The sequence below is a fragment of the Oncorhynchus tshawytscha genome, unplaced genomic scaffold (genome assembly GCF_018296145.1).
Source record: "Oncorhynchus tshawytscha isolate Ot180627B unplaced genomic scaffold, Otsh_v2.0 Un_contig_727_pilon_pilon, whole genome shotgun sequence".
NCBI lineage: Eukaryota > Metazoa > Chordata > Actinopteri > Salmoniformes > Salmonidae > Oncorhynchus > Oncorhynchus tshawytscha.
In genome coordinates this window covers 277866-303143 of record NW_024609680.1, presented here as the reverse complement: position 1 = coordinate 303143, position 25278 = coordinate 277866, and the positions used below count along the sequence as shown (strand labels likewise).

The window sequence follows — 25278 nt, the reverse complement described above, 5'->3', positions numbered from 1 at the left end:
GTGTTCTGTCCTGTTAATATTGGAGGTGTGATGCAGCAGGACACATCTCCTGTTAGTTAGTGTTCTGTCCTGTTAATATTGGAGGTTTGATGCCGCAGGACACAGTTAGTTTTCTGTCCTCATTTTTGTTTTTGTTTTGGTAACCGAAAAAGCGAGAGGGAAAAAAACGAACAAGATAAAGATCACTTCATCTTTTACGCAAACTAGTATTGAAATGATGTCCTGAATTCAAGTGCAGCATTGACACATTACACTCAGTGAAGTGTGTTTTGTGTTTGTGGATTGAAAGTGACATCCCAGTCTACTGTAAGAGGGCTGGCTGAGTATCAGAAGGTTTTGATCATAGCAGTTATGGCGTCTCTTATGCGTAAATATCTGTGTTCTTTCCAGATGACTCCCAAGTCCAAGAGAAAAAGCATCCACAGTAGAATGCTCCGTCCAGTTTCTCGTGCCTTCGGTGAGTCTCCTCGACCAAGCAGAGCGCTAGTATCAGATCAACGTTGTGACGTGTGGACCATGACAGATTGTTGTTGTGTTACTACCTGTACGAGAAGCTGATAAATAATGAACGAGATAACATACCTCTGGTTTTAGGTTCTGACAGAGAGCTGGTTTAGATAACATACCTCAAGTTTTAGGTTCTGACAGAGAGCTGGTTTAGATAACATACCTCTAGTTTTAGGTTCTGACAGACAGCTGGTTTAGATAACATACCTCTAGTTTTAGGTTCTGACAGAGAGCTGGTTTAGATAACATACCTCTAGTTTTAGGTTCTGACAGACAGCTGGTTTAGATAACATACCTCTTTTAGGTTTTGGTTTAGGTTCTGACAGAGAGCTGGTTTAGATAACATACCTCAAGTTTTAGGTTCTGACAGAGAGCTGGTTTAGATAACATACCTCTAGTTTTAGGTTCTGACAGAGAGCTGGTTTAGATAACATACCTCTAGTTTTAGGTTCTGACAGACAGCTGGTTTAGATAACATACCTCTAGTTTTAGGTTCTGACAGAGAGCTGGTTTAGATAACATACCTCTAGTTTTAGGTTCTGACAGACAGCTGGTTTAGATAACATACCTCTAGTTTTAGGTTCTGACAGAGAGCTGGTTTAGATAACATACCTCTAGTTTTAGGTTCTGACAGACAGCTGGTTTAGATAACATACCTCTAGTTTTAGGTTCTGACAGAGAGCTGGTTTAGATAACATACCTCTAGTTTTAGGTTCTGACAGAGAGCTGGTTTAGATAACATACCTCTAGTTTTAGGTTCTGACAGAGAGCTGGTTTAGATAACATAACATACCTCTAGTTTTAGGTTCTGACAGACAGCTAGTTTAGATAACATACCTCTAGTTTTAGGTTCTGACAGAGAGCTGGTTTAGATAACATACCTCTAGTTTTCGGTTCTGACAGACAGCTAGTTTAGATAACATACCTCTAGTTTTAGGTTCTGACAGAGAGCTGGTTTAGATAACATACCTCTAGTTTTAGGTTCATTTATAAATGCAGAAATGTGTTTTGTGAAATGTGTTTCATGACATAGTGTTACTAGTAAGATAATAAACGTATGAATGAACTAAATATGATACATATGAACTGCAAAATGCTTACTTATTCATAATGTTCTCACCATCCTCTGACCTGTCTATAACCTGTGACCTCTGACCTTGTAGAGATGGAGTTTGACCTTGACAAGGCCCTGGAAGATGTTCCTATCCACACAGAGGACCCTCCTGCACCTTCCCCTGCTCCTACCCTCTCGAGGTTAGAGAAGAGACCGTCAGGGGCCATGGGAGAACTGCCCTCAGACGAGGCCAAGAAGCTGCAGCACTTCACCAAACTACGGCCTCGCAGGAACAAGAAGATGCAGTCCAGTAAGATACCGGTGAGTATCGCCGCTGTGAGTTACTGCTGGTGGAAATGAGCAGGACAGCAACGGTCCGTAAGGGAGATATCAGTTATTTAGTTCTAACAACAACCCCAGAGTAAGAACCTTTGGAGTGAGTATGGTGTTATAACAACCCTGTAGTGGTATGGTGTTATCCAGTCCGTAAGGGAGATGTCAGTTATTTAGTTCTAACAACAACCCCAGAGTAAGAACCTTTGGAGTGAGTATGGTGTTATAACAACCCTGTAGTGGTATGGTGTTATCCAGTCCGTAAGGGAGATGTCAGTTATTTAGTTCTAACAACAACCCCAGAGTAAGAACCTTTGGAGTGAGTATGGTGTTATAACAACCCTGTAGTGGTATGGTGTTATAACCAGTCCCTGTATTGGTGTTATAACAACCCTGAGTGGTATGTGTTATTTATTTGTTATAACAACCCTGTAGTGGTATGGTGTTATAACAACCTTTTGTGTTATAACAACCCTGTGGTATGGTGTTATAACAACAACCTGTAGTTATAACAACCATGTATGGTGTTATAACCAGTGTTATAACCCCTGTAGTGGTATGGTGTTATAACAACCCTGATGTCAACCCTGTTGGCATGGTGTTATAACAACCCTGTATAATAACAACCCTGTAGAATAAGATAACAACCCTTTGGCATGGTGTTATAACAACCCTGTATGGTTATAACAACCCTGTATTATTTTATGGTGTTATAACAACCCTTTATGTGTTATACAACCCTGTGTGGTATGGTGTTATAACACCCTGTATTGTGTTATAACAACCCTGTAGTGGTATGGTGTTATATCAACCCTATGGTATGAAGTAGTTTATCTGGTATGGTGTTATAACAACCCTGTATTGTGTTATAACAACCCTGTATTGTGTTATAACAACCCTGTAGTGGTATGGTGTTATAACAACCCTGTATTGTGTTATAACAACCCTGTAGTGGTATGGTGTTATAACAACCCTGTATTGTGTTATAACAACCCTGTGGTGGCATGGTGTTATAACAACCCTGTATTTATAACAACCCTGTATATACAACCCTGTATTGAGTTATAACAACCCTGTATGTATGGTGTTATAACAACCCTGTATGGTGTTATATAACAACCCTGTAGTGGTATGGTGTTATATAACAACCCTGTGGTTGGTGTTATAACAACCCTGTTATAACAACCCTGTAGTGGTATGGTGTTATAACAACCCTGTAGTGGTATGGTGTTATAACAACCATGTAGTTATATAACAACCCTGTATCGGTATGGTGTTATAACAACCCTGTATTGTGTTATAACAACCCTGTAGTGGTATGGTGTTATAACAACCCTGTATTGAGTTATAACAACCCTGTATGGTGTTATAACAACCCTGTATTGTGTTATAACAACCCTGTAGTGGCATGGTGTTATAACAACCCTGTATTGAGTTATAACAACCCTGTATTGAGTTATAACAACCATGTATGGTGTTATAACAACCCTTTATGGTGTTATAACAACCCTGTAGTGGTATGGTGTTATAACAACCCTGTATTGTGTTATAACAACCCTGTAGTGGTATGGTGTTATATCAACCCTGTATTGTGTTATAACAACCCTGTAGTGGTATGGTGTTATAACAACCCTGTAGTGGTATGGTGTTATAACAACCCTGTAGTGGTATGGTGTTATAACAACCCTGTATTGTCATGGTGTTATAACAACCCTGTAGTGGTATGGTGTTATAACAACCCTGTAGTGGTATGGTGTTATAACAACCATGTAGTGGTATGGTGTTATAACAACCCTGTAGTGGTATGGTGTTATGACAACCCTGTATTGTGTTATAGCAACCCTGTATTGTCATGGTGTTATAACAACCCTGTAGTGGTATGGTGTTATAACAACCCTGTATTGTGTTATAACAACCCTGTAGTGGCATGGTGTTATAACAACCCTGTATTGAGTTATAACAACCCTGTATTGAGTTATAACAACCCTGTATGGTGTTATAACAACCCTGTAGTGGTATGGTGTTATAACAACCCTGGATTGTGTTATAACAACCCTGTATGGTGTGTTATAACAACCCTGTAGTGGTATGGTGTTATGACAACCCTGTATTGTTATAACAACCCTGTATTGTGTTATAACAACCCTGTAGTGGTATGGTGTTATAACAACCCTGTATTGTCATGGTGTTATAACAACCCTGTGTTGTGTTATAACAACCCTGTAGTGGTATGGTGTTATAACAACCTTTTTTTGTCATGGTGTTATAACAACCCTGTAGTGGTATGGTGTTATAACAACCCTGTAGTGGTATGGTGTTATAACAACCATGTAGTGGTATGGTGTTATAACAACCCTGTAGTGGTATGGTGTTATGACAACCCTGTATTGGTCATGGTGTTATAACAACCCTGTAGTGGTATGGTGTTATAACAACCCTGTAGTGGTGTTATGGTGTTATAACAACCCTGTATTGTGGTGTTATGACAACCCTGTATTGTGTTATAACAACCCTGTATTGTCATGGTGTTATAACAACCCTGTAGTGGTATAGTGTTATAACAACCCTGTATTGTCATGGTGTTACAACAACCCTGTATTGTCATGGTGTTATAACAACACTCTAGTGGTATAGTGTTATACCAACCCTGTATTGTCATGGTGTTATAACAACACTCTAGTGGTATAGTGTTATTACAACCCTGTAGTGGTATAGTGTTATACCAACCCTGTATTGTCATGGTGTTATAACAACACTCTAGTGGTATAGTGTTATAACAACCCTGTATTGTCATGGTGTTACAACAACCTCTAGTGGTATAGTGTTATAACAACCCTAGTATGTGTTATAACAACCCTGTAGTGGTATAGTGTTATAACAACCCTGTAGTGGTATGGTGTTATTACAACCCTGTAGTGGTATAGTGTTATACCAACCCTGTATTGTCATGGTGTTATAACAACACTCTAGTGGTATAGTGTTATAACAACCCTGTAGTGGTATAGTGTTATACCAACCCTGTATTGTCATGGTGTTATAACAACACTCTAGTGGTATAGTGTTATAACAACCCTGTAGTGGTATATGTTATACAACCCTGTATTGTGGTGTTATAACAACCCTGTGTTATAACAACCCTGTAGTGGTATAGTGTGTTATATACAACCCTGTAGTGGTATAGTGTTATGTTATACAACCCTGTAGTGTATGGTGTTATAACAACCCTGTAGTGGTATAGTGTTATAACAACCCTGTAGTGGTATGGTGTTATAACAACCCTGTAGTGGTATGTAGTGTTATATACAACCCTGTAGTGGTGTTATAACAACACTCTAGTGTTATGTTACAACCCTGTAGTGGTATAGTGTTATAACAACCCTGTATTGTCATGGTGTTATAACAACCCTGTAGTGGTATGTTATACAACCCTGTGTTATAACAACACTCTAGTGGTATAGTGTTATAACAACCCTGTAGTGGTATAGTGTTATAACAACCCTGTATTGTCATGGTGTTATAACAACCCTGTAGTGGTATAGTGTTATAACAACCCTGTATTGTCATGGTGTTATAACAACCCTGTAGTGGTATAGTGTTATACCAACCCTGTATTGTCATGGTGTTATAACAACACTCTAGTGGTATAGTGTTATTACAACCCTGTAGTGGTATAGTGTTATACCAACCCTGTATTGTCATGGTGTTATAACAACACTCTAGTGGTATAGTGTTATAACAACCCTGTAGTGGTATAGTGTTATACCAACCCTGTATTGTCATGGTGTTATAACAACACTCTAGTGGTATAGTGTTATACCAACCCTGTATTGTCATGGTGTTATAACAACACTCTAGTGGTATAGTGTTATACCAACCCTGTATTTTTACTTCACAGCAAATCAGCAGCACCACGTCTCAGGACGGAGAGCAGAACGGCCTGCATGGAAGGGTTGATGAGGGGGTGGACGAGTTCTTCTCCAAGAAAGTCACCAAGATGGACTCGAAGTTAGCATTACGACTCATCACTATGAACAATTACTTGTCCTCTTCCTCTTTTTCAGCCATGTTTATATTGAAAAGGTTAACTTTCTCTCTCTCACTCCCCCCTCTCTCCGTCTCTCTCTCCCTCCCTCTCTCTCTCACTCCCCCCTCTCTCTGTCTCTCACTCCTTCCTCTCTCTCTCCCTCTCTCTCTCACTCCCCCTCTCTCCGTCTCTCACTCCTTCCTCTCTCTCTCACTCCCCCTCTCTCTTTCTCTCACTCCTCTCTTTCGCTCTCCCGCTCTCTCTCACTCCCCCCTCTCTCCGTCTCTCACTCCTTCCTCTCTCTCTCCCTCTCTCTCTCACTCCCCGCTCTCTCCTTCCCCCTCCTTCCCCCTCTCAGACGTTCCCTAAAGAGTTCAGACTCCCAGGACGGGGAGAAGAAGAGGAGTAAAGGAGGTTTCCTCAACCTCATCAAGTCTCGCACCTCCAAGTCTTCAGACAAAGACAAGTCTTCAGACAAAGACAAGTCAGAGAAGAACCAGTCTACCCCAGCTCCAGCCCTAACCCCAGCTCCAGCCCTAACCCCAGCTCCAGTAACCACTGTCTCCGAGGGGCCTTCCTCCCCTAAGGCCTCCCTGAAGAGCCAAGCTCCAGAACCACCAACCAAAGTCAAGGAGGCCAAGGCCCAGTCCACTCATCCCAGCCAGCTCACCCAACCCCTGGAGTGCAGCAGCAGCTCAGACCGGTCTGAGGAGCTACGGACCCCAGATTCTATGGATGAGGTGTCAGAGGGGGACAGTAAAGGTAGTCCCCAGGGGGGGAGGCGCTACGGGGTGCAGGTGATGGGGACTGGACTCCTGGCGGAGATGAAGGCCAAGCAGGAGAGACGGACCTTCGGATCACATAAGGTCAGTACTGGAGAACCAAAAGTAATATATTACTGGAGAACCAAAAGTAATATATTACTGTTACTGCATCAGTCAGTACTGGAGAACCAAAAGTAATATATTACTGTTACCACATCTGTCTGTACTGGTGAATCAAAAGTAATATATTACTGTAACTACATCAGCCAGTACTGGCGAACCAAAAGTAATATATTACTGTTACCACATCTGTCTGTACTGGAGAACCAAAAGTAATATATTACTGTTACCACATCAGTCAGTACTGGAGAACCAAAAGTAATATATTACTGTAACTACATCAGTCAGTACTGGAGAACCAAAAGTAATATATTACTGTAACTGTCTGTACTGGTTTATATACTGAACAAAAATATAAACATAGTTTAAACTATTTTACTGAGTTACAATTCAAATCAGGAAATCATTCCATTGAATTAAATGAATTAGGCCCTAATCTGTTGAAGCACCTTTAGCAACGAGTACAGCCTCGAGTCTTCTTGGGTATGACACTACAAGCTTGGCACACCTGCATTTGTGGAGTTTCTCCCATTTTTCTCTGCAGATCCTCTCAAGCTCTGTCAGGTTGGATGGGGAGTGTCGCTGCACAGCTATTTTCAGCAGGTTTTCTTCAAGGATCTCTCTGTACTTTGCTCTGTTCATCTTTCCCTCGATTCTGACTAGTCTCTCAGTCCCTGCCGCTGAAAAACATCCCCACAGCATGATGCTGACACCAACATGCTTCACCATAGGGATGGTGCCAGGTTTCCTCCAGACGTGACACTTGGCATTCAGGCCAAAGAGTTCAATCTTGGTTTCATCAGACCAGAGAATCTTGTTTCTCATGGTCTGAGAATCCTTTAGGAGCCTTTTGGCAAACTCCAAGCGGCCTGTCATGTGCCATCTGTTGGCGGGGTCATGGTGCTGAGCTGTATGGCTGGACCTCAGCCCAGCCACTCTGTTACACTACAGCACCACCTGCTGCTGGAAATAAATACAGCACAACACTTATTGTATTCTAAGAGCAAGCTTGGACGCTAAGTCGATAGGAGACAGTAACGTCCACACTAGTAGTAGGTCGATGTATAGTAGATGCTGTGACTGAACCCCCAGGGTTGTCTGTCTGTCTCCCCCAGGACCAGTATGACCAGTCGTCCAGTCCAGACAGCAGTGGCAATGGTGAGTGCATCTCTACTGGCTTGCTTATGTTTACAGAGTGGGAATCACATCACGTGGGAGACCATATTTCCTGAACCACAGATGTGTATTGATTCACCCTGACTGCCTTGATTTAGACGGTCAAATTGAATCTTATCTTGGACATGAACTCATGCATGTGTTTGCATGTGACTGAAGGTAATGACGTTATTAGCACAGTTAGTGACTGAACGAGAAGACTTGTTTTGTGAATCATTTGTGAATCATTTGTGAATCATTTGTGAATCAGTTGTGAATCGTTTGTGAATCATTTGTGAATCATTTGTGTGACTTGTTGCCTTCTGTGTGTCCCGTGAATGGCCATGTGTGTCCGACTATATAGCCTCACTATTGTTATTTTATTGTTGCTCCTTAATTATTTGTTATTTATCTTCTTTTTTTTTTTACTTCAGTTTATTTCAGTAAATTCTTTCTTAACACTTATTTTTCTTAAAACTGCATTGTTGGTTAAGGGCTTGTAAGTAAGCATTTCACTGTCAGGTCTACCTACACCTGTTGTATTCGGCGCATGTGACAAATTAACTTAAATTAAAACTTAATTTAGATTTGATTATGTGTGTGAGCAGTGAAGGGCCAGCCTATCCCAACAGAGAGCAGGTCTCCAGGTGGCTCCAAGGCAGAGGGGGTGGTGGTGGTCGGCTCCCCAGAGAAGAGCCCTCGTGGTGGGGAGGCCAAACCAGAGACGGTCCCTAGGAACCGCATTACCTCAGTCCTAAGTTCCAGTCCTAAGCCTCCTCTTCAGGGCCCCAAGCCAGCCCTCGCTGCCCGACCCTCCATCCTTCAGAAGCCGCGCACCGGCAGTAGCAGGAGCATAGGTAGGCCTGTAATATGGAGCATTGAGATGTACAGGTATACTAGATATTCTTATATCCTTCCATTAGTATGGATAACAGCCAGGAGAATTGGTAGACAGGGTATAACATTTGGTCCACCAGCCACTGGGGCAGGTAGATTTTTAAAAATCTACCAGACAAAATGTTTTAATTTAATTTAAATTACACTAACAAAACACAAAAAAACAGACGAGCCTTCTTTGTAATGCTTCTTAAACAGCACATATATTACTAGTAAGAAGTAACTAATGTGGTTTATTGAATAATGATTTTTTTTTACTCCCTTTAAGGGCGGGAGGTTACCGTGGTAGCGTGATGTCAGTCATGTTAGTGCCTGTGAGATTCAGTCTGACTAGTAGAGGCGTTGTCTTCTCTTCTCTAGCTGTTGAAACTCAAACATAGAAAAACAAACATGGCTTGTGAAACAAAACAGCGTAAATAGTCAAGAAACACAAGGATAAAGTCTCTCTTCAGTAGACTTTAGTTTCAAGTAAATAAGACCAACTTTTAGGCCTTGTCCGCAGCGCTTCTAAAGATGAATATTTCCCTCAGCTCTTCACCCCCAGCCAGGCAGTGTTGCAGCGCGAGGTGGAATAGGCTATATAGGATTTGCAGTTCTTTGACTTTGTGCAATTAATTTACCATCTATGAAACAAAATGGCCCCAAAATACTTTGAAAACAGCTACTGCAGCATTTATTTGACTATAAATGTGATCATACTTGACTATTTTTATTCTCAAATGCACTGTGGAGCCAACCACCCTCCACAGTGGCTGGTGAGAGACTCACATCTGGCAGGTGGTGTGTGTTCATTTTAGGCCCTGTTGGTAGAGTATGGAGCATTTACATCACACAGATTGATACTGTATTTTAGTTTTATTCCTGTGGTATAGTGAACAGCCAGGAGCATAGATACAGTATGGATCAGATAAACAAAATATATATGTTTTATTCCTGTGGTATGGAGGACCCTGGATGTTAAATATGTTAAAGATCTAGAACTATCAGACCCCTGGATATTACATCTGTTAAAGATCTAGAACTATTGAGCCCCTGGATATTAAAAATCTAGAACTATCTAGCCCCTGGATGTTACATCTGTTAAAGATCTAGAACTATCTAGCCCCTGGATATTAAAGATCTAGAACTATCGAGCCCCCTGGATATTAAAGATCTAGAACTATCTAGCCCCTGGATGTTACATCTGTCAAAGATCTAGAACTATCTAGCCCCTGGATATTAAAGATCTAGAACTATCTAGCCCCTGGATGTTAAATATCTAGAACTATCTAGCCCCTGGATGTTACATCTGTTAAAGATCTAGAACTATCTAGCCCCTGGATGTTACATCTGTTAAAGATCTAGAACTATCGAGCCCCTGGATATTAAATATCTAGAACTATCGAGCTCCTGGATATCTAGCTCCTGGATAAAGATCTAGAACTATCGCCCCTGGATATAAAGATCTAGAACTAGTGGATGTTAAAGATCTAATATCTAGCCCCTGGATGTTACATCTGTTAAGATCTAGTGATAGTGTAAGTAATATTCTGGGGTCTGAGATCTACTATCAAGCCCCTGGATATTAAAGCTGGACACCTTCTGCCTTTCAATAGACCGCAGATCTTCACCTAGGATGCCAACTAATCTGGCTTCCTGTCGCAGTCATCAACTATGTAAACAACAATAAATTATATATCTTAACCTGTAAATTTGACACACACCTGTCCTAGTTTTGGGACAATAGAACCTTGGTGTAGTTCTGATACTGGTTCTCTTTCTGTCTGCCAGATGAGGTCTGTGACTCTCCTGGAGGGAATGTGTCTCCCAAGGGGGCAATGCTGCCTTACAGCCTGAAGAGGGTCCCCTTGGACAAGGACAAGGAGGGGCAGGGCAGTCCTCTACTGGGGGGCACGGGGAGCAACAAAAACCCCTCTGCTCAGGCAGGTAGGTTACCTTTACCCATCCAGGTAGGAACAGACCAAGTCACACACTATCATACTTCCAGGTGTCGTTCATCACATTGCGTTTGAGGAAGCCTGGAAGGAGAGGCTATTTAGCCCTAAAGCACAGGCATCTGTTTCCCTCAAACTGTATCTGTTCTCCGTAGAGAGAGAGATGTGTCGGACACCAGAATATATTATCCTTACTGCATAGAACAAATGCACAATCACAGTTACAACTAAATCTTAACTCCATTTTTGTTAAGATTGCCATTCCATCTTATTCCAAGTGAATCGTCTCATAAACTGTCATTTTGAACCTAGCCTTTGTCTTGTAGATAGATATCATTAATCCTTCATAGATTACTGTTTTCATCATCGATACATAGGCTAAGATTTATCTCTGTGGTTTTCCTCATAGAGAGATAGGCCAGGATTTATCTCTGTGGTTTTCCTCATAGATAGATAGGCCAGGATTTATCTCTGTGGTTTTCCTCATAGAGAGATAGGCTAGAGTTTATCTCTGTGGTTTTCCTCATCGATAGATAGAATAGAGTTTATCTCTGTGGTTTTCCTCATAGAGAGATAGGCCAAGATTTTTCTCTGTGGTTTTCCTCATAGAGAGAGAGAATAGAGTTTATCTCTGTGGTTTTCCTCATAAAGAGATAGAATAGAGTTTATCTCTGTGGTTTTCCTCATAGAGAGCTAGAATAGAGTTTATCTCTGTGGTTTTCCTCATAAAGAGATAGAATAGAGTTTATCTCTGTGGTTTTCCTCATAAAGAGATAGAATAGAGTTTATCTCTGTGGTTTTCCTCATAAAGAGATAGAATAGAGTTTATCTCTGTGGTTTTCCTCATAGAGAGATAGAATAGAGTTTATCTCTGTGGTTTTCCTCATAGAGAGATAGAATAGAGTTTATCTCTGTGGTTTTCCTCATAAAGAGATAGAATAGAGTTTATCTCTGTGGTTTTCCTCATAAAGAGATAGAATAGAGTTTATCTCTGTGGTTTTCCTCATAAAGAGATAGAATAGAGTTTATCTCTGTGGTTTTCCTCATAAAGAGCTAGAATAGAGTTTATCTCGGTGGTTTTCCTCATAGAGAGATAGAATAGAGTTTATCTCTGTAGTTTTCCTCACTAGCACTGGCCAACATTATTATCCAATCTACTACACCAGCTGTAATCAGGCTTCTCTCTGTCATTTAGTATTATCTTCATGTATTAGTGTTGTCTCTCTAGAGCAGTGGTTCCCAAACTTATTATAGTCCCGTACCCCTTCAAACATTCAACCTCCAGCTGTACCCCCTCTAAGCACCAGGGGCAGCGCACTCTCAAATGTTGTCATGACAACAGTGATGACAATGATGTTGTAAGCCTGCCACACACACACACCATACAATACATTTGAATGAGTGAGTTTTTGTCACAACCCGACTCGTTAGAAGTGACAAAGAGCTCTTATAGGACCACGGCACAAATAATAATATAATAATAATAATCAATCATTTTGCTCTTTATTTAGCCATCTTACATATAAAACCTTATTTGTTCATCGTAAATGGTGAATAACTCACCACAGGTTAATGAGAAGGGTCTGCTTGACAGGATGCACATAACTCTGACATGTTGGGTTGTATTGGAGAGAGTCTCAGTCTTAAATCCTTCTCCACAGTCTGTGCCTGTATTTAGTTGTCCTGCTAGTGAGGGCCGAGACTCCACTCCACTCTCACATAGGTACATGGTTGCAAAGGGCATCAGTGTCTTAACAGCGCGATCTGCCAAGGCAGGATACTCTGAGCGAAGCCCCATCCAGAACTCTGTCAGTGGCTTCTGATTAAATAACATTTTCACAGAACCGTTTGTTGCAATTTCGATGAGGCTCTTGTTCAGATATCGGTAAGTGGACTGGAGGCAGGGCATGAAAGGGATAATGAATCCAGTTGTTTGTGTCATCCGTTTCGGGAAAGTACCTGCGTAATTGGGTACCCAACTCACTCAGGTGCTTCACTATATCACATTTGACATTGTCTGTAAGCTTGAGTTCATTTGCACACAAAGAAATCATAAAATGATGTAAAGACCTGTGTGTTGTCCTTGTTAATGCAGACAGAGAAGAACTCCAACTTCTTAATCATAGCCTCAATTATGTCCCACACATTGAATATAGTTGCGGAGAGTCCCTGTAATCCTAGATTCAGATCATTCAGACGAGAAAAAACATCACCCAGATAGACCAGTCGTGTGAGAAACGTGTCATCATGCAGGTGGCCACGTCTGTTGACTCATCCAGCTGTAACTTATAGAAGTCACGGGCTCGTAGGCGAAGCAGTAATTGTTTCAAAACATCTGCCAAGTCATTGATGCGTCGTGAAACAGTGTTGTTTGATGAAGGAATTGTCTGTATAGTTTTTTGGGCCTTTTCCCCCAGCGTTGTCCCAGCCATATCCACGGCAGCAGGAAGAATGAAGTCCTCCACAATAGTATGGGCCTTGCCTGTCCTAGTCACTCAGTAGCTCACCATATAAGACTCTTCTAGCCCCTTCTTATTAATGGTAACTCTTGCTTTTATACATGTCTAACTACTCGAAAGTCGTCTTTATTCTCACTTAAAAAAACTCCTGCGGCTTATTTTTTAAATTGTCATGTTTGTTTCTAAATGTCTGCGCAAGAGTGAAGGTTTCATTGAGTTGTGAGATAGTACTTCTGCACATATAACACACTGTGGCTGAGGAAAGGCACGACTCCCAATGTAAGTGAACCCCAAATCAATGTAGTTCTCATAATATTTGTGCCTCTTCGATGGTCCAACGTCCCTGTCTGTTGTTCCCGGGTAAGGGGCCAGTAGCTCTTCAGCTGCATCAGATTCACAACAGTCAGTATCCATGCTAGCTGGGCTAACAACAAATGTAGAATTACTGATGCTGGCATTGGATGTGCTCGTGGAAGCAGAACAACTTGTGTGGTCGACAGGTGCAGGTTTAGTACTGCAGGTAGTAGCAGTATGATGTCCTAGTAGTAGTAGCAGTACTACCAGTAGAGCTGGTAGTAGCAGTATGATGTCCTAGTAGTAGTAGCAGTACTACCAGTAGAGCTGATAGTAGCAGTATGATGTCCTAGTAGTAGTAGCAGTACTACCAGTAGAGCTGGTAGTAGCAGTATGATGTCCTAGTAGTAGTAGCAGTACTACCAGTAGAGCTGGTAGTAGCAGTATGATGTCCTAGTAGTAGTAGCAGTACTACCAGTAGAGCTGGTAGTAGCAGTATGATGTCCTAGTAGTAGTAGCAGTACTACCAGTAGAGCTGATAGTAGCAGTATGATGTCCTAGTAGTAGTAGCAGTACTACCAGTAGAGCTGGTAGTAGCAGTATGATGTCCTAGTAGTAGTAGCAGTACTACCAGTAGAGCTGGTATGTGTCTCTATGGACACGGGCCTTACTTTTGTTAACCATTTATCCATTTTCGAGCAAACGGAACAAGCAGCAGCTACGTTTGGCTCCATACGGACCGTTAGTGGAATTCCCACGAGAGAGTAGCGGTTAATGTGATTGGATGAGTAACGGTTAATGTGATTGGATGAGTAACGGTTAATGTGATCGGATGAGTAACGGTTAATGTGATCGGATGAGTAACGGTTAATGTGATTGGATGAGTAACGGTTAATGTGATTGGATGAGTAACGGTTAATGTGATTGGATGAGTAACGGTTAATGTGATTGGATGAGTAACGGTTAATGTGATTGGATGAGTAACGGTTAATGTGATTGGATGAGTAACGGTTAATGTGATTGGATGAGTAACGGTTAATGTGATTGGATGAGTAACGGTTAATGTGATTGGATGTTAATTATGTGACTAGGCTTCCTGTATTTGACATTGTGTTGTTATTTCGCTGAACACTAGATGGTTAATGTAATTTTTAGCAGTGAAACAAGGCTACTCAGGCGAGAGAGAAACCTCACCCAAATGTATACAAATATAAATGGACTGTTTGAAAATGTGAAGAATATATATATATATTATATTATTATATATATATATATATATATGTGTTTTATATTATTATATATATGTTTTATGTTATTATATATATATGTGTTTTATATTATTATATATATATATGTTTTATATTATTATATATATATGTTTTATATTATTATATATATATATGTTTTATATTATTATATATATATATGTTTTATATTATTATATATATATATTTTTATATTATTATATATATATATATGTTTTATATTATTATATTATTATATATATGTTTTATATTATTATATATATATATTTTATATTATTATATATATATGTTTTATATTATTATATATATATATATATTTTTATATTATTATATATATATATGTTTTATATTATTATATATATATGTTTTATATTATTATATATATGTTATATTATTATATATATATATTTTTATATTATTATATATATATATATATGTTTTATATTATTATATTATTATATATATATATGTTTTATATATATATATGTTTTTTATATATATATATATGTTTTATATATATATATGTTTTATATATATATATATGTTTTATATAATTATATATATATATATATGTTTTATATATATATATGTTTTATATATATATGTTTTAATATATATGTTTTATATATATATATGTTTTATATATATATGTTTTATATATATATTTTTATATATATTATATTATTATATATATGTATGTTTTATATATATATATGTTTTATATATATTTTTATATATATGTTTCTTCTTTTAAATGTGAATCACATTTTTATTTGGTGTACCCCCGACGACATTGCGCGTATTCCAGTTTGGGAATACCTGCTGTAGATGATATGGCTACAACACACTCTACTACACACTCTATAACACATTCTATAACACACTATAACACACTTTATAACACACTCTATAACACTCTACAACACACTCTACAACACACTCTATAACACACTCTATAACACATTATATAACACACTATAACACACTTTATAACACACTCTATAACACACTCTACAACACACTCTACAACACACTCTACACTCTACACACTCTATAACACATTCTATAACACACTTTATAACACACTTTATAACACACAACACACTCTACAACACACTCTATAACACTTCTATAACACACTATAACACACTTTATAACACACTCTATAACACACTCTACAACACACTCTACAACACACTCTATAACACTCTACAACACACTCTACAACACACTCTACAACACACTCTATAACACTCTACAACACACTCTACAACACACTCTACAACACACTCTACAACACACTCTATAACACTCTACAACACACTCTACAACACACTCTACAACACACTCTATAACACTCTACAACACACTCTACAACACACTCTACAACACACTCTATAACACTCTACAACACACTCTACAACACACTCTACAACACACTCTACAACACTCTACAACACACTCTACAACACACTCTATAACACACTCTACAACACACTCTACAACACACTCTACTACGCACTCTACTACACACTCTATAACACACTCTACTACGCACTCTACTACACACTATAACACACTCTACTACGCACTCTACAACACACTACAACACACTCTACTACACAGTCTACTACACACTCTATAACACACTCTGCTACACACTCTGCTACACACTATAACACACTCTACTACACACTACAAAGCACTCTACAACACACTCTGCTACACACTCTACTGCACAGTCTACTATACACTCTACTGCACAGTCTACTACACACTTTACTACACAGTCTACTACACACTCCACTATACACTCTACTACACTCTACTGCACAGTCTACTACACACTTTACTACACAGTCTACTACACACTCCACTATACACTCTACTACACTCTACTGCACAGTCTACTACACACTTTACTACACAGTCTACTACACACTCCACTATACACTCTACTACACTCTACTGCACAGTCTACTATACACTTTACTACACAGTCTACTACACACTCTACTACGCACTCTACTACACACTCTATAACACACTCTACAACACACCCTACTACACACTCTACAACACACTGCGACACACTCTACTACACACTCTATAACACACTCTACAACACACCCTACTACACACTCTACACACACTGCGACACACTCTACTACACACTCTACTACACACTCTACTGTACAGTCTACTACACACTCTACTACACTCTACAACACACTCTACTACACACTCTACTACACACTCTACTACACTCTACTACACACTCTACAACACACTCTACTACACACTCTACAACACACTGCGACACACTCTACTACACACTCTACTACACACTCTACTGTACAGTCTACTACACACTCTACTACATTACTACACAGTCTCCTACACACTCCACTGCACAGTCTACTACACACTCTACTACACTACTACACAGGCTACTACACACTCTACAACACACCCTGCTACACACTCTGTTGCACAGCAACATTACTCATATGAACAGTCACTGAGGGCACCACAGACCAGTCTTCACCCCCAGTGCTAGTGAGGAGATTTAAATCATGTTCTATGGATCAAGATTGAATCTATCGATCTGTTATTGATCTGTTATTGATAGGCTACTCATTCTTTACAAACTCCATCAATAAAGAATCACACATTGCCTACTTGTATTCTATTTTTAGCAGCCCAGATGTGCTGAAAGACAAATTAGAATGAATGACTATGCCCCAATCGGCTTGGCCCTGTGGCTAATTGAATGGCTAATTGATCAACGAGCACTAAAGTCCAGCCTCCCTCCCTCCACCCTCTCCCTAGTGAATGTTCCAACAGAAGACGGTAGCGTGTTTGATTCTGATCAGGAAGCTGACAAGCCAATCTCAGAGCCCGACACGCCTGCCAATCACCTACCAGCACCGAACAGGAAGTGGGCGAGCACAAGAGCAGGAAGTCCCTCCCCTGTACTGGTTAGAAGAAGTTCTCCCTTTCCCTCCTCCTCTCTCACTTGTATCTTTTATAATCTCTCATCTTGTCCCGTAGTTCAGGTCAGACTGCAGTGAGATTCATTATTGGAGCTTCTGGACGTGATTTGATTGATAGTGATGGCTTATAATTGAAGGGAGCTTTTACCAAAATGAATCTAAAATACCGCCTACTGATCTTTCTCCAACTGGCACCTGAGGCAGAAAGTTATCCGGGCTTCTCTAGGCTTCACATGGGATACGTTCATATTTTTAGAATATGTCTTGATGCCAGTTGGTGCCAGTTGGTGCCAGTTGGAAAATGTGCTTGCTTTTCTTTAGAAAATGTGTTGGATTGATTCATCTTTCACAAGTTACTATCTAGAAGTGTTATTTTGACTCATGTTTAGCACTGATGAGGTAGAAAGGGAGATTAAAACAGAAATCAAACCGTTTGTTTTCAGATAAGGTTGTGTTTGGCGCCCTCTGCTGTTCATGATCATAACCAGCTCCTGTCCTCTTCTCCTCAGCAGTGAAACCAGGCTCAGTGTCGGACCCTGCCAATCGCCAGAGCCCCCACCGCCACAACTCTGAGGACAACAGTTCCAAACCCAAGGACCAATCCCCCAACCCTGACAGAGACAAGGGACCGGGGAGAAAGTCTCCCCGATCTGGAGAAGAGGCCGACAAAGACTTTATTTTTCTATGAGAAACTAAACTCTCAATGAATGACAGGTGCATTGTACCTGCCTGTCATCTCAGTATATCTGATGTCAGGAATCAGAAAGCGACGACCGTATGTCTAAAGACTGTCGGGCAGAGTAACCCATGTGAAGTGTTTCACTGTGATAGGACTGTTGGACACTTTCACTAAATCTCAGTAATACCAAGATAAATACGGCTAAAGCACTGTTATGATGATGCACTGTTGTGTGTTAAGTCACTGTGGATCATAAACAACACATTTTCTGAAGGGGGAAGGAGAGGGACATCCCTTTACATGACTCAGATATCTCATGGTTTGGCCATGTGTGTACTATGTCATCATGGTTTGGCCATGTGTGTACTATGTCATCATGGTTTGGCCATGTGTGTACTATGTCATCATGGTTTGGCCATGTGTGTACTATGTCATCATGGTTTGGCCATGTGTGTACTATGTCATCATGGTTTGGCCATGTGTGTACATATGTCATCATGGTTTGGCCATGTGTGTACTATGTCATCATGGTTTGGCCATGTGTGTACTATGTCATCATGGTTTGGCCATGTGTGTACTATGTCATCATGGTTTGGCCATGTGTGTACTATGTCATCATGGTTTGGCCATGTGTGTACTATGTCATCATGGTTTGGCCATGTGTGTACTATGTCATCATGGTTTGGCCATGTGTGTACTATGTCATCATGGTTTGGCCATGTGTGTACTATGTCATCATGGTTTGGCCATGTGTGTACTATGTCATCATGGTTTGGCCATGTGTGTACTATGTCATCATGGTTTGGCCATGTGTGTACTATGTCATCATGGTTTGGCCATGTGTGTACTATGTCATCATGGTTTGGCCATGTGTGTACTATGTCATCATGGTTTGGCCATGTGTGTACTATGTCATCATGGTTTGGCCATGTGTGTACTATGTCATCATGGTTTGGCCATGTGTGTACTATGTCATCATGGTTTGGCCATGTGTGTACTATGTCATCATGGTTTGGCCATGTGTGTACTATGTCATCATGGTTTGGCCATGTGTGTACTATGTCATCATGGTTTGGCCATGTGTGTACTATGTCATCATGGTTTGGCCATGTGTGTACTATGTCATCATGGTTTGGCCATGTGTGTACTATGTCATCATGGTTTGGCCATGTGTGTACTATGTCATCATGGTTTGGCCATGTGTGTCACATGTCATCATGGTTTGGCCATGTGTGTGTGTACTCTGTCATCATGGTTTGGCCATGTGTGTACTATGTCATCATGGTTTGGCCATGTGTGTACTATGTCATCATGGTTTGGCCATGTGTGTACTATGTCATCATGGTTTGGCCATGTGTGTACTATGTCATCATGGTTTGGCCATGTGTGCACTATGTCATCATGGTTTGGCCATGTGTGTACTATGTCATCATGGTTTGGCCATGTGTGTACTATGTCATCAAGGTTTGGCCATGTGTGTACTATGTCATCATGGTTTGGCCATGTGTGTACTATGTCATCATGGTTTGGCCATGTGTGTACTATGTCATCATAGCTTTGTGTGCCGGTCATCCCCTGTGCTTGTATTGGGAAGTGAACTGGTGTACTGTCATGCCAGTAAAAGCTAGCCTGGAATCCACACTGAATATCTGTTTCACTATTCAGATTGGTATCCATGGCAGTAAAAGCTACCCTGGAATCCACACTGAATATCTGTTTCACTATTCAGATTGGTATCCATGCCAGTAAAAGCTAGCCTGGAATCCACACTGAATATCTGTTTCACTGATTGGTATCCATGCCAGTAAAAGCTAGCCTGGAATCCACACTGAATATCTGTTTCACTATTCAGATTGGTATCCATGCCAGTAAAAGCTAGCCTGGAATCCACACTGAATATCTGTTTCACTATTCAGATTGGTATCCATGGCAGTAAAAGCTACCCTGGAATCCACACTGAATATCTGTTTCACTATTCAGATTGGTATCCATGCTAAGTGAAATCCGGACATGGATGGGACTCCAGCTCGGGGCTTTTCTGCAGGCAGCATCAATTGGCTCCTAATTCAGGACCTGACTGCTTCGTGTGGACAGACGGACGTTTTCAAACCTGTCCAGCAATTCAGGAAGTAACTGAAATTCCATTTCCATTTCTCTTCACTGCTTTTCAATCAGAAATAGTTTTAATTGGAATTTGGCCTAGTTTCTGGATTGACTGGAATTTAAATTGAATTGACCCGAACCCTACTGTCTAGTCAGTCAGGGCCCGACAATTAGGGGTCATGTCCTGACCTCGGCACCTTTCAGTCTTTCAATTGGTCTTCGTTTGCTGCCTCGCCGCCAGTAGTTTATTTTCTTCACGACCTGTAAATCATGGCTTTGGACTGAAGGGTTGGCTTACTCGGTCAGAACGTAGTGACGTCACGGTATCATATGGCTTTGGACTGAAGGGTTGGCTTACTCGGTCAGAACGTAGTGACGTCACGGTATCATATGGCTTTGGACTGAAGGGTTGGCTTACTCGGTCAGAACGTAGTGACGTCACGGTATCATATGGCTTTGGACTGAAGGGTTGGCTTACTCGGTCAGAACGTAGTGACGTCACGGTATCATATGGCTTTGGACTGAAGGGTTGGCTTACTCGGTCAGAACGTAATGACGTCACGGTATCATATGGCTTTGGACTGAAGGGTTGGCTTACTCGGTCAGAACGTAGTGACGTCACGGTATCATATGGCTTTGGACTGAAGGGTTGGCTTACTGGGTCAGAACGTAGTGACGTCACGGTATCATATGGCTTTGGACTGAAGGGTTGGCTTACTCGGTCAGAAGGGTATCATATGGCTTTGGACTGAAGGGTTGGCTTACTCGGTCAGAACGTAGTGACGTCACGGTATCATATGGCTTTGGACTGAAGGGTTGGCTTACTCGGTCAGAACGTAGTGACGTCACGGGCTTTGGACTGAAGGGTTGGCTTATGGCTTTGGTATCATATGGCTTTGAAGGGTTGGCTTACTCGGTCAGAACGTAGTGACGTCACGGTATCATATGGCTTTGGACTGAAGGGTTGGCTTACTCGGTCAGAACGTAGTGACGTCACGGTATCATATGGCTTTGGACTGAAGGGTTGGCTTACTCGGTCAGAACGTAATGACGTCACGGTATCATATGGCTTTGGACTGAAGGGTTGGCTTACTCGGTCAGAACGTAATGACGTCACGGTATCATATGGCTTTGGACTGAAGGGTTGGCTTACTCGGTCAGAACGTAGTGACGTCACGGTATCATATGGCTTTGGACTGAAGGGTTGGCTTACTCGGTCAGAACGTAGTGACGTCACGGTATCATATGGCTTTGGACTGAAGGGTTGGCTTACTCGGTCAGAACGTAGTGACGTCACGGTATCATATGGCTTTGGACTGAAGGGTTGGCTTACTCGGTCAGAACGTAATGACGTCACGGTATCATATGGCTTTGGACTGAAGGGTTGGCTTACTCGGTCAGAACGTAGTGACGTCACGGTATCATATGGCTTTGGACTGAAGGGTTGGCTTACTCGGTCAGAACGTAGTGACGTCACGGTATCATATGGCTTTGGACTGAAGGGTTGGCTTACTCGGTCAGAACGTAGTGACGTCACGGTAACACGTGTTCCCGATGTCTGGGACTGGGTTGAATGCTGTGAATGCATCACATTCCATGAACATGTCCACCTGGGGCCTAGTTCAGTAGGCAGATAACGGAACAAAACTGACTGAAACAGGGAGGTCAAATGACCTGAACTTGTCCAATAAGAAACACTTGTTTTAGTTTATTACGCTCTCTACTGAACAGGACCCTGAGGGGTGAACTACGAAGCAGGTAGCAAGGTCACTTCGGTAAACTATGAGTTCAACTCGGGATAACCGGTCATACGAAAGCGTCTCACCTTTTTAGCAAAGGTCGATTTCTATGGCAACGAATCCTCCAGAACTAACCCTCTCCGGGGGCAGGCTAACTCCACTTACTTTGAATTAAATGATCAATCAAATCAGATTCCCTCCCTCTCGCAAAGACTGTGTCATCATCCCCTTCATTTGAGGAAGACGACTGATTTAAAAAAATATATATATTTTTTTTTGTGTGTTAAAAAATAGTAATGTTAAAATATCTAACATTTCCCATCTAAACTTCAGCCCCAGTAGCATTTCTGTATGACTTCATAATACTATTTTATTGATAGGTAGGGAGGGGGGTGCCTGTGGTTGTTGTGCATTGATAAGCACACCAAAGACGGCACTAAATGATACGTCATAAAAAATAAAGACTAATTAATGATAAATAATCCAATTTAAAAAACGCGTTAATGATGAGTGATAAAATAAACACGGCACTTCTAAAAGCCAATTTCACACCACAACCTGCTGAGTTTCCAAAATAACTTTTCCTTTCTCTTGATTTCTGCACAAAGGAAAATGTTGCACTGAGTCGCCCACGGATTGATGATTCAGCATTGTCGCGATGAAGAGTTCGCCGTTCGACTAGCCACGTGCGACATGCACGCGCAAGCAGTTTTACAAGCCTTCTAGAGTTAGCGGCGGGCGTACAAGCAATATCCACCGGCGTTAGGTACACATGACGCCTGAACTGGGATGTGAAGCTAGCTGAAGCTGGTTAGCTTTAGAAAGACCCCGAGTAGATCTAGCATGCTTCGTAGGATAACCCCTCTGGTTAACTGGCTCGGTTGGTTTGGATTTCTCCGGCTTGTATTTTATTCTTTCTGTTTGGGGATAAAGAGCAGCTGGCTGTCTTCTGTTTGGTTCTATGAAACAATAAAACCATGTTTAAAAATAATCATTCAGAGTTAAATAAGTAAGAGAGGGAGTCTATCTCTCAGGCAGAGTGATTACTGCTGAATTTGTGTGTCTGATATGCATATGTGGTGTACTGTATGTGTAGTATAATACTGTATGTTTAATTACATACATGTAATATAATACTGTATGTTAAGTAACATACATGTAATATAATACTGTATGTTAAGTAACATACATGTAATATAATACTGTTACATACATGTAATATAATACTGTATGTTTAATTACATACATGAAATATAATACTGTATGTTAAGTTACATACATGAATATAATACTGTATGGTTAATTACATACATGTAATATAATACTGTTACATACATGTAATATAATACTGTATGTTTAATTACATACATGTAATATAATACTGTTACATACATAATATAATACTGTATGTTTAATAACATACATGTAATATAATACTGTATGTTAAGTAACATACATGTAATATAATACTGTTACATACATGTAATATAATACTGTATGTTTAATTACATACATGAAATATAATACTGTATGTTAAGTTACATACATGAATATAATACTGTATGGTTAATTACATACATGTAATATAATACTGTTACATACATGTAATATAATACTGTATGTTTAATTACATACATGAAATATAATACTGTATGTTTAATTACATACATGTAATATAATACTGTATGTTTAATTACATACATATAATATAATACTGTATGTTTAATTACATACATGTAATATAATACTGTATGTTTAATTACATACATATAATATAATACTGTTACATACATGTAATATAATACTGTATGTTTAATTACATACATGTAATATAATACTGTATGTTTAATTACATACATGTAATATAATACTGTATGTTTAATTACATACATGAAATATAATACTGTATGTTTAATTACATACATGTAATATAATACTGTATGTTTAATTACATACATATAATATAATACTGTATGTTTAATTACATACATGTAATATAATACTGTATGTTTAATTACATACATATAATATAATACTGTATGTTTAATTACATACATGTAATATATCCACACACGTATGTGTACACAAATCCTATATTACTATGGTACTACTAAGCACACTACTAAAATAGGTTTACATAATTATGTAATTTATTGAAATAAAAACAATGGTTGGTGATGTTTTTGTCCCTTTTCTTGACCTTATTGTAAATGTACGTTGTGTTAATACTGAGGAAATCAATGTGTCCATTTCACTGTTTTCTTCTTATTCTTTAAACAATTCATTAGTTGTATTCTTTTATTTTTATGACAAAGAAACATTGATATATTTGCCTGATCATATCTGAAAAGCATTTAAAAGAGGGAACTAAATCAAACAAAGAAAATGACTCCATGTTGTTACTCGGTGTGTTTCATTTTGTTCTGGACGATACTCCATTAACATGTTTCACTAAATCCCACGACTGGCTGTGGACATGTCCTTCCTTATGTGAATATTTATACCAAATAAAATCATTGTACAGATTGAAACACGTCTAAATGAGATTTGTTTCTCATGCTGTCTCCTTTCCTAATGTGCTTACAGTCTCCGGTCATCTGCTCTCTTTTGTTTGAGCTGGTTGTGGCTTCTCATTCTGTCTACTTTTCCAAATGTGCTTACAGTCTCCAGTCATCTGCTCTCTTTTGTTTGAGCTGGTTGTGGCTTCTCATTCTGTCTACTTTTCCAAATGTGCTTACAGTCTCCAGTCATCTGCTCTCTTTTGTTTGAGCTGGTTGTGGCTTCTCATTCTGTCTACTTTTCCAAATGTGCTTACAGTCTCCAGGAAAGTCATGAAAGTGGGATCGGTTGTCCTCCCTTCTTGTTAAACCTTGTCCCAACTAAAAGTCTCTGAGAGCAGAAGGAGTGGTCTGTCACAGTATGGAGTTGAATTCAAATGGCTTGACACGCTTTAGA

The 25278-nt window shown here is 39.9% G+C and overlaps 1 protein-coding gene across 2 annotated transcripts; it reads left to right on the top strand.

The window, feature by feature from the left end:
• Positions 1-390: 390 nt before the first annotated feature.
• Positions 391-19115, top strand: LOC112239782 (F-actin-uncapping protein LRRC16A; the record flags this gene model as incomplete). 2 transcript variants are annotated; one of them, XM_042316916.1, is given in 9 exon segments in its annotated part: positions 391-457; positions 1671-1882; positions 5790-5899; positions 6277-6784; positions 7918-7960; positions 8566-8814; positions 10625-10780; positions 17639-17787; positions 18312-18450. In XM_042316916.1, coding segments are annotated over 9 exon segments (1500 nt in total), but the record flags the coding sequence as incomplete, so codon positions are not given.
• Between the last annotated feature and the right edge of the window lie 6163 nt (positions 19116-25278).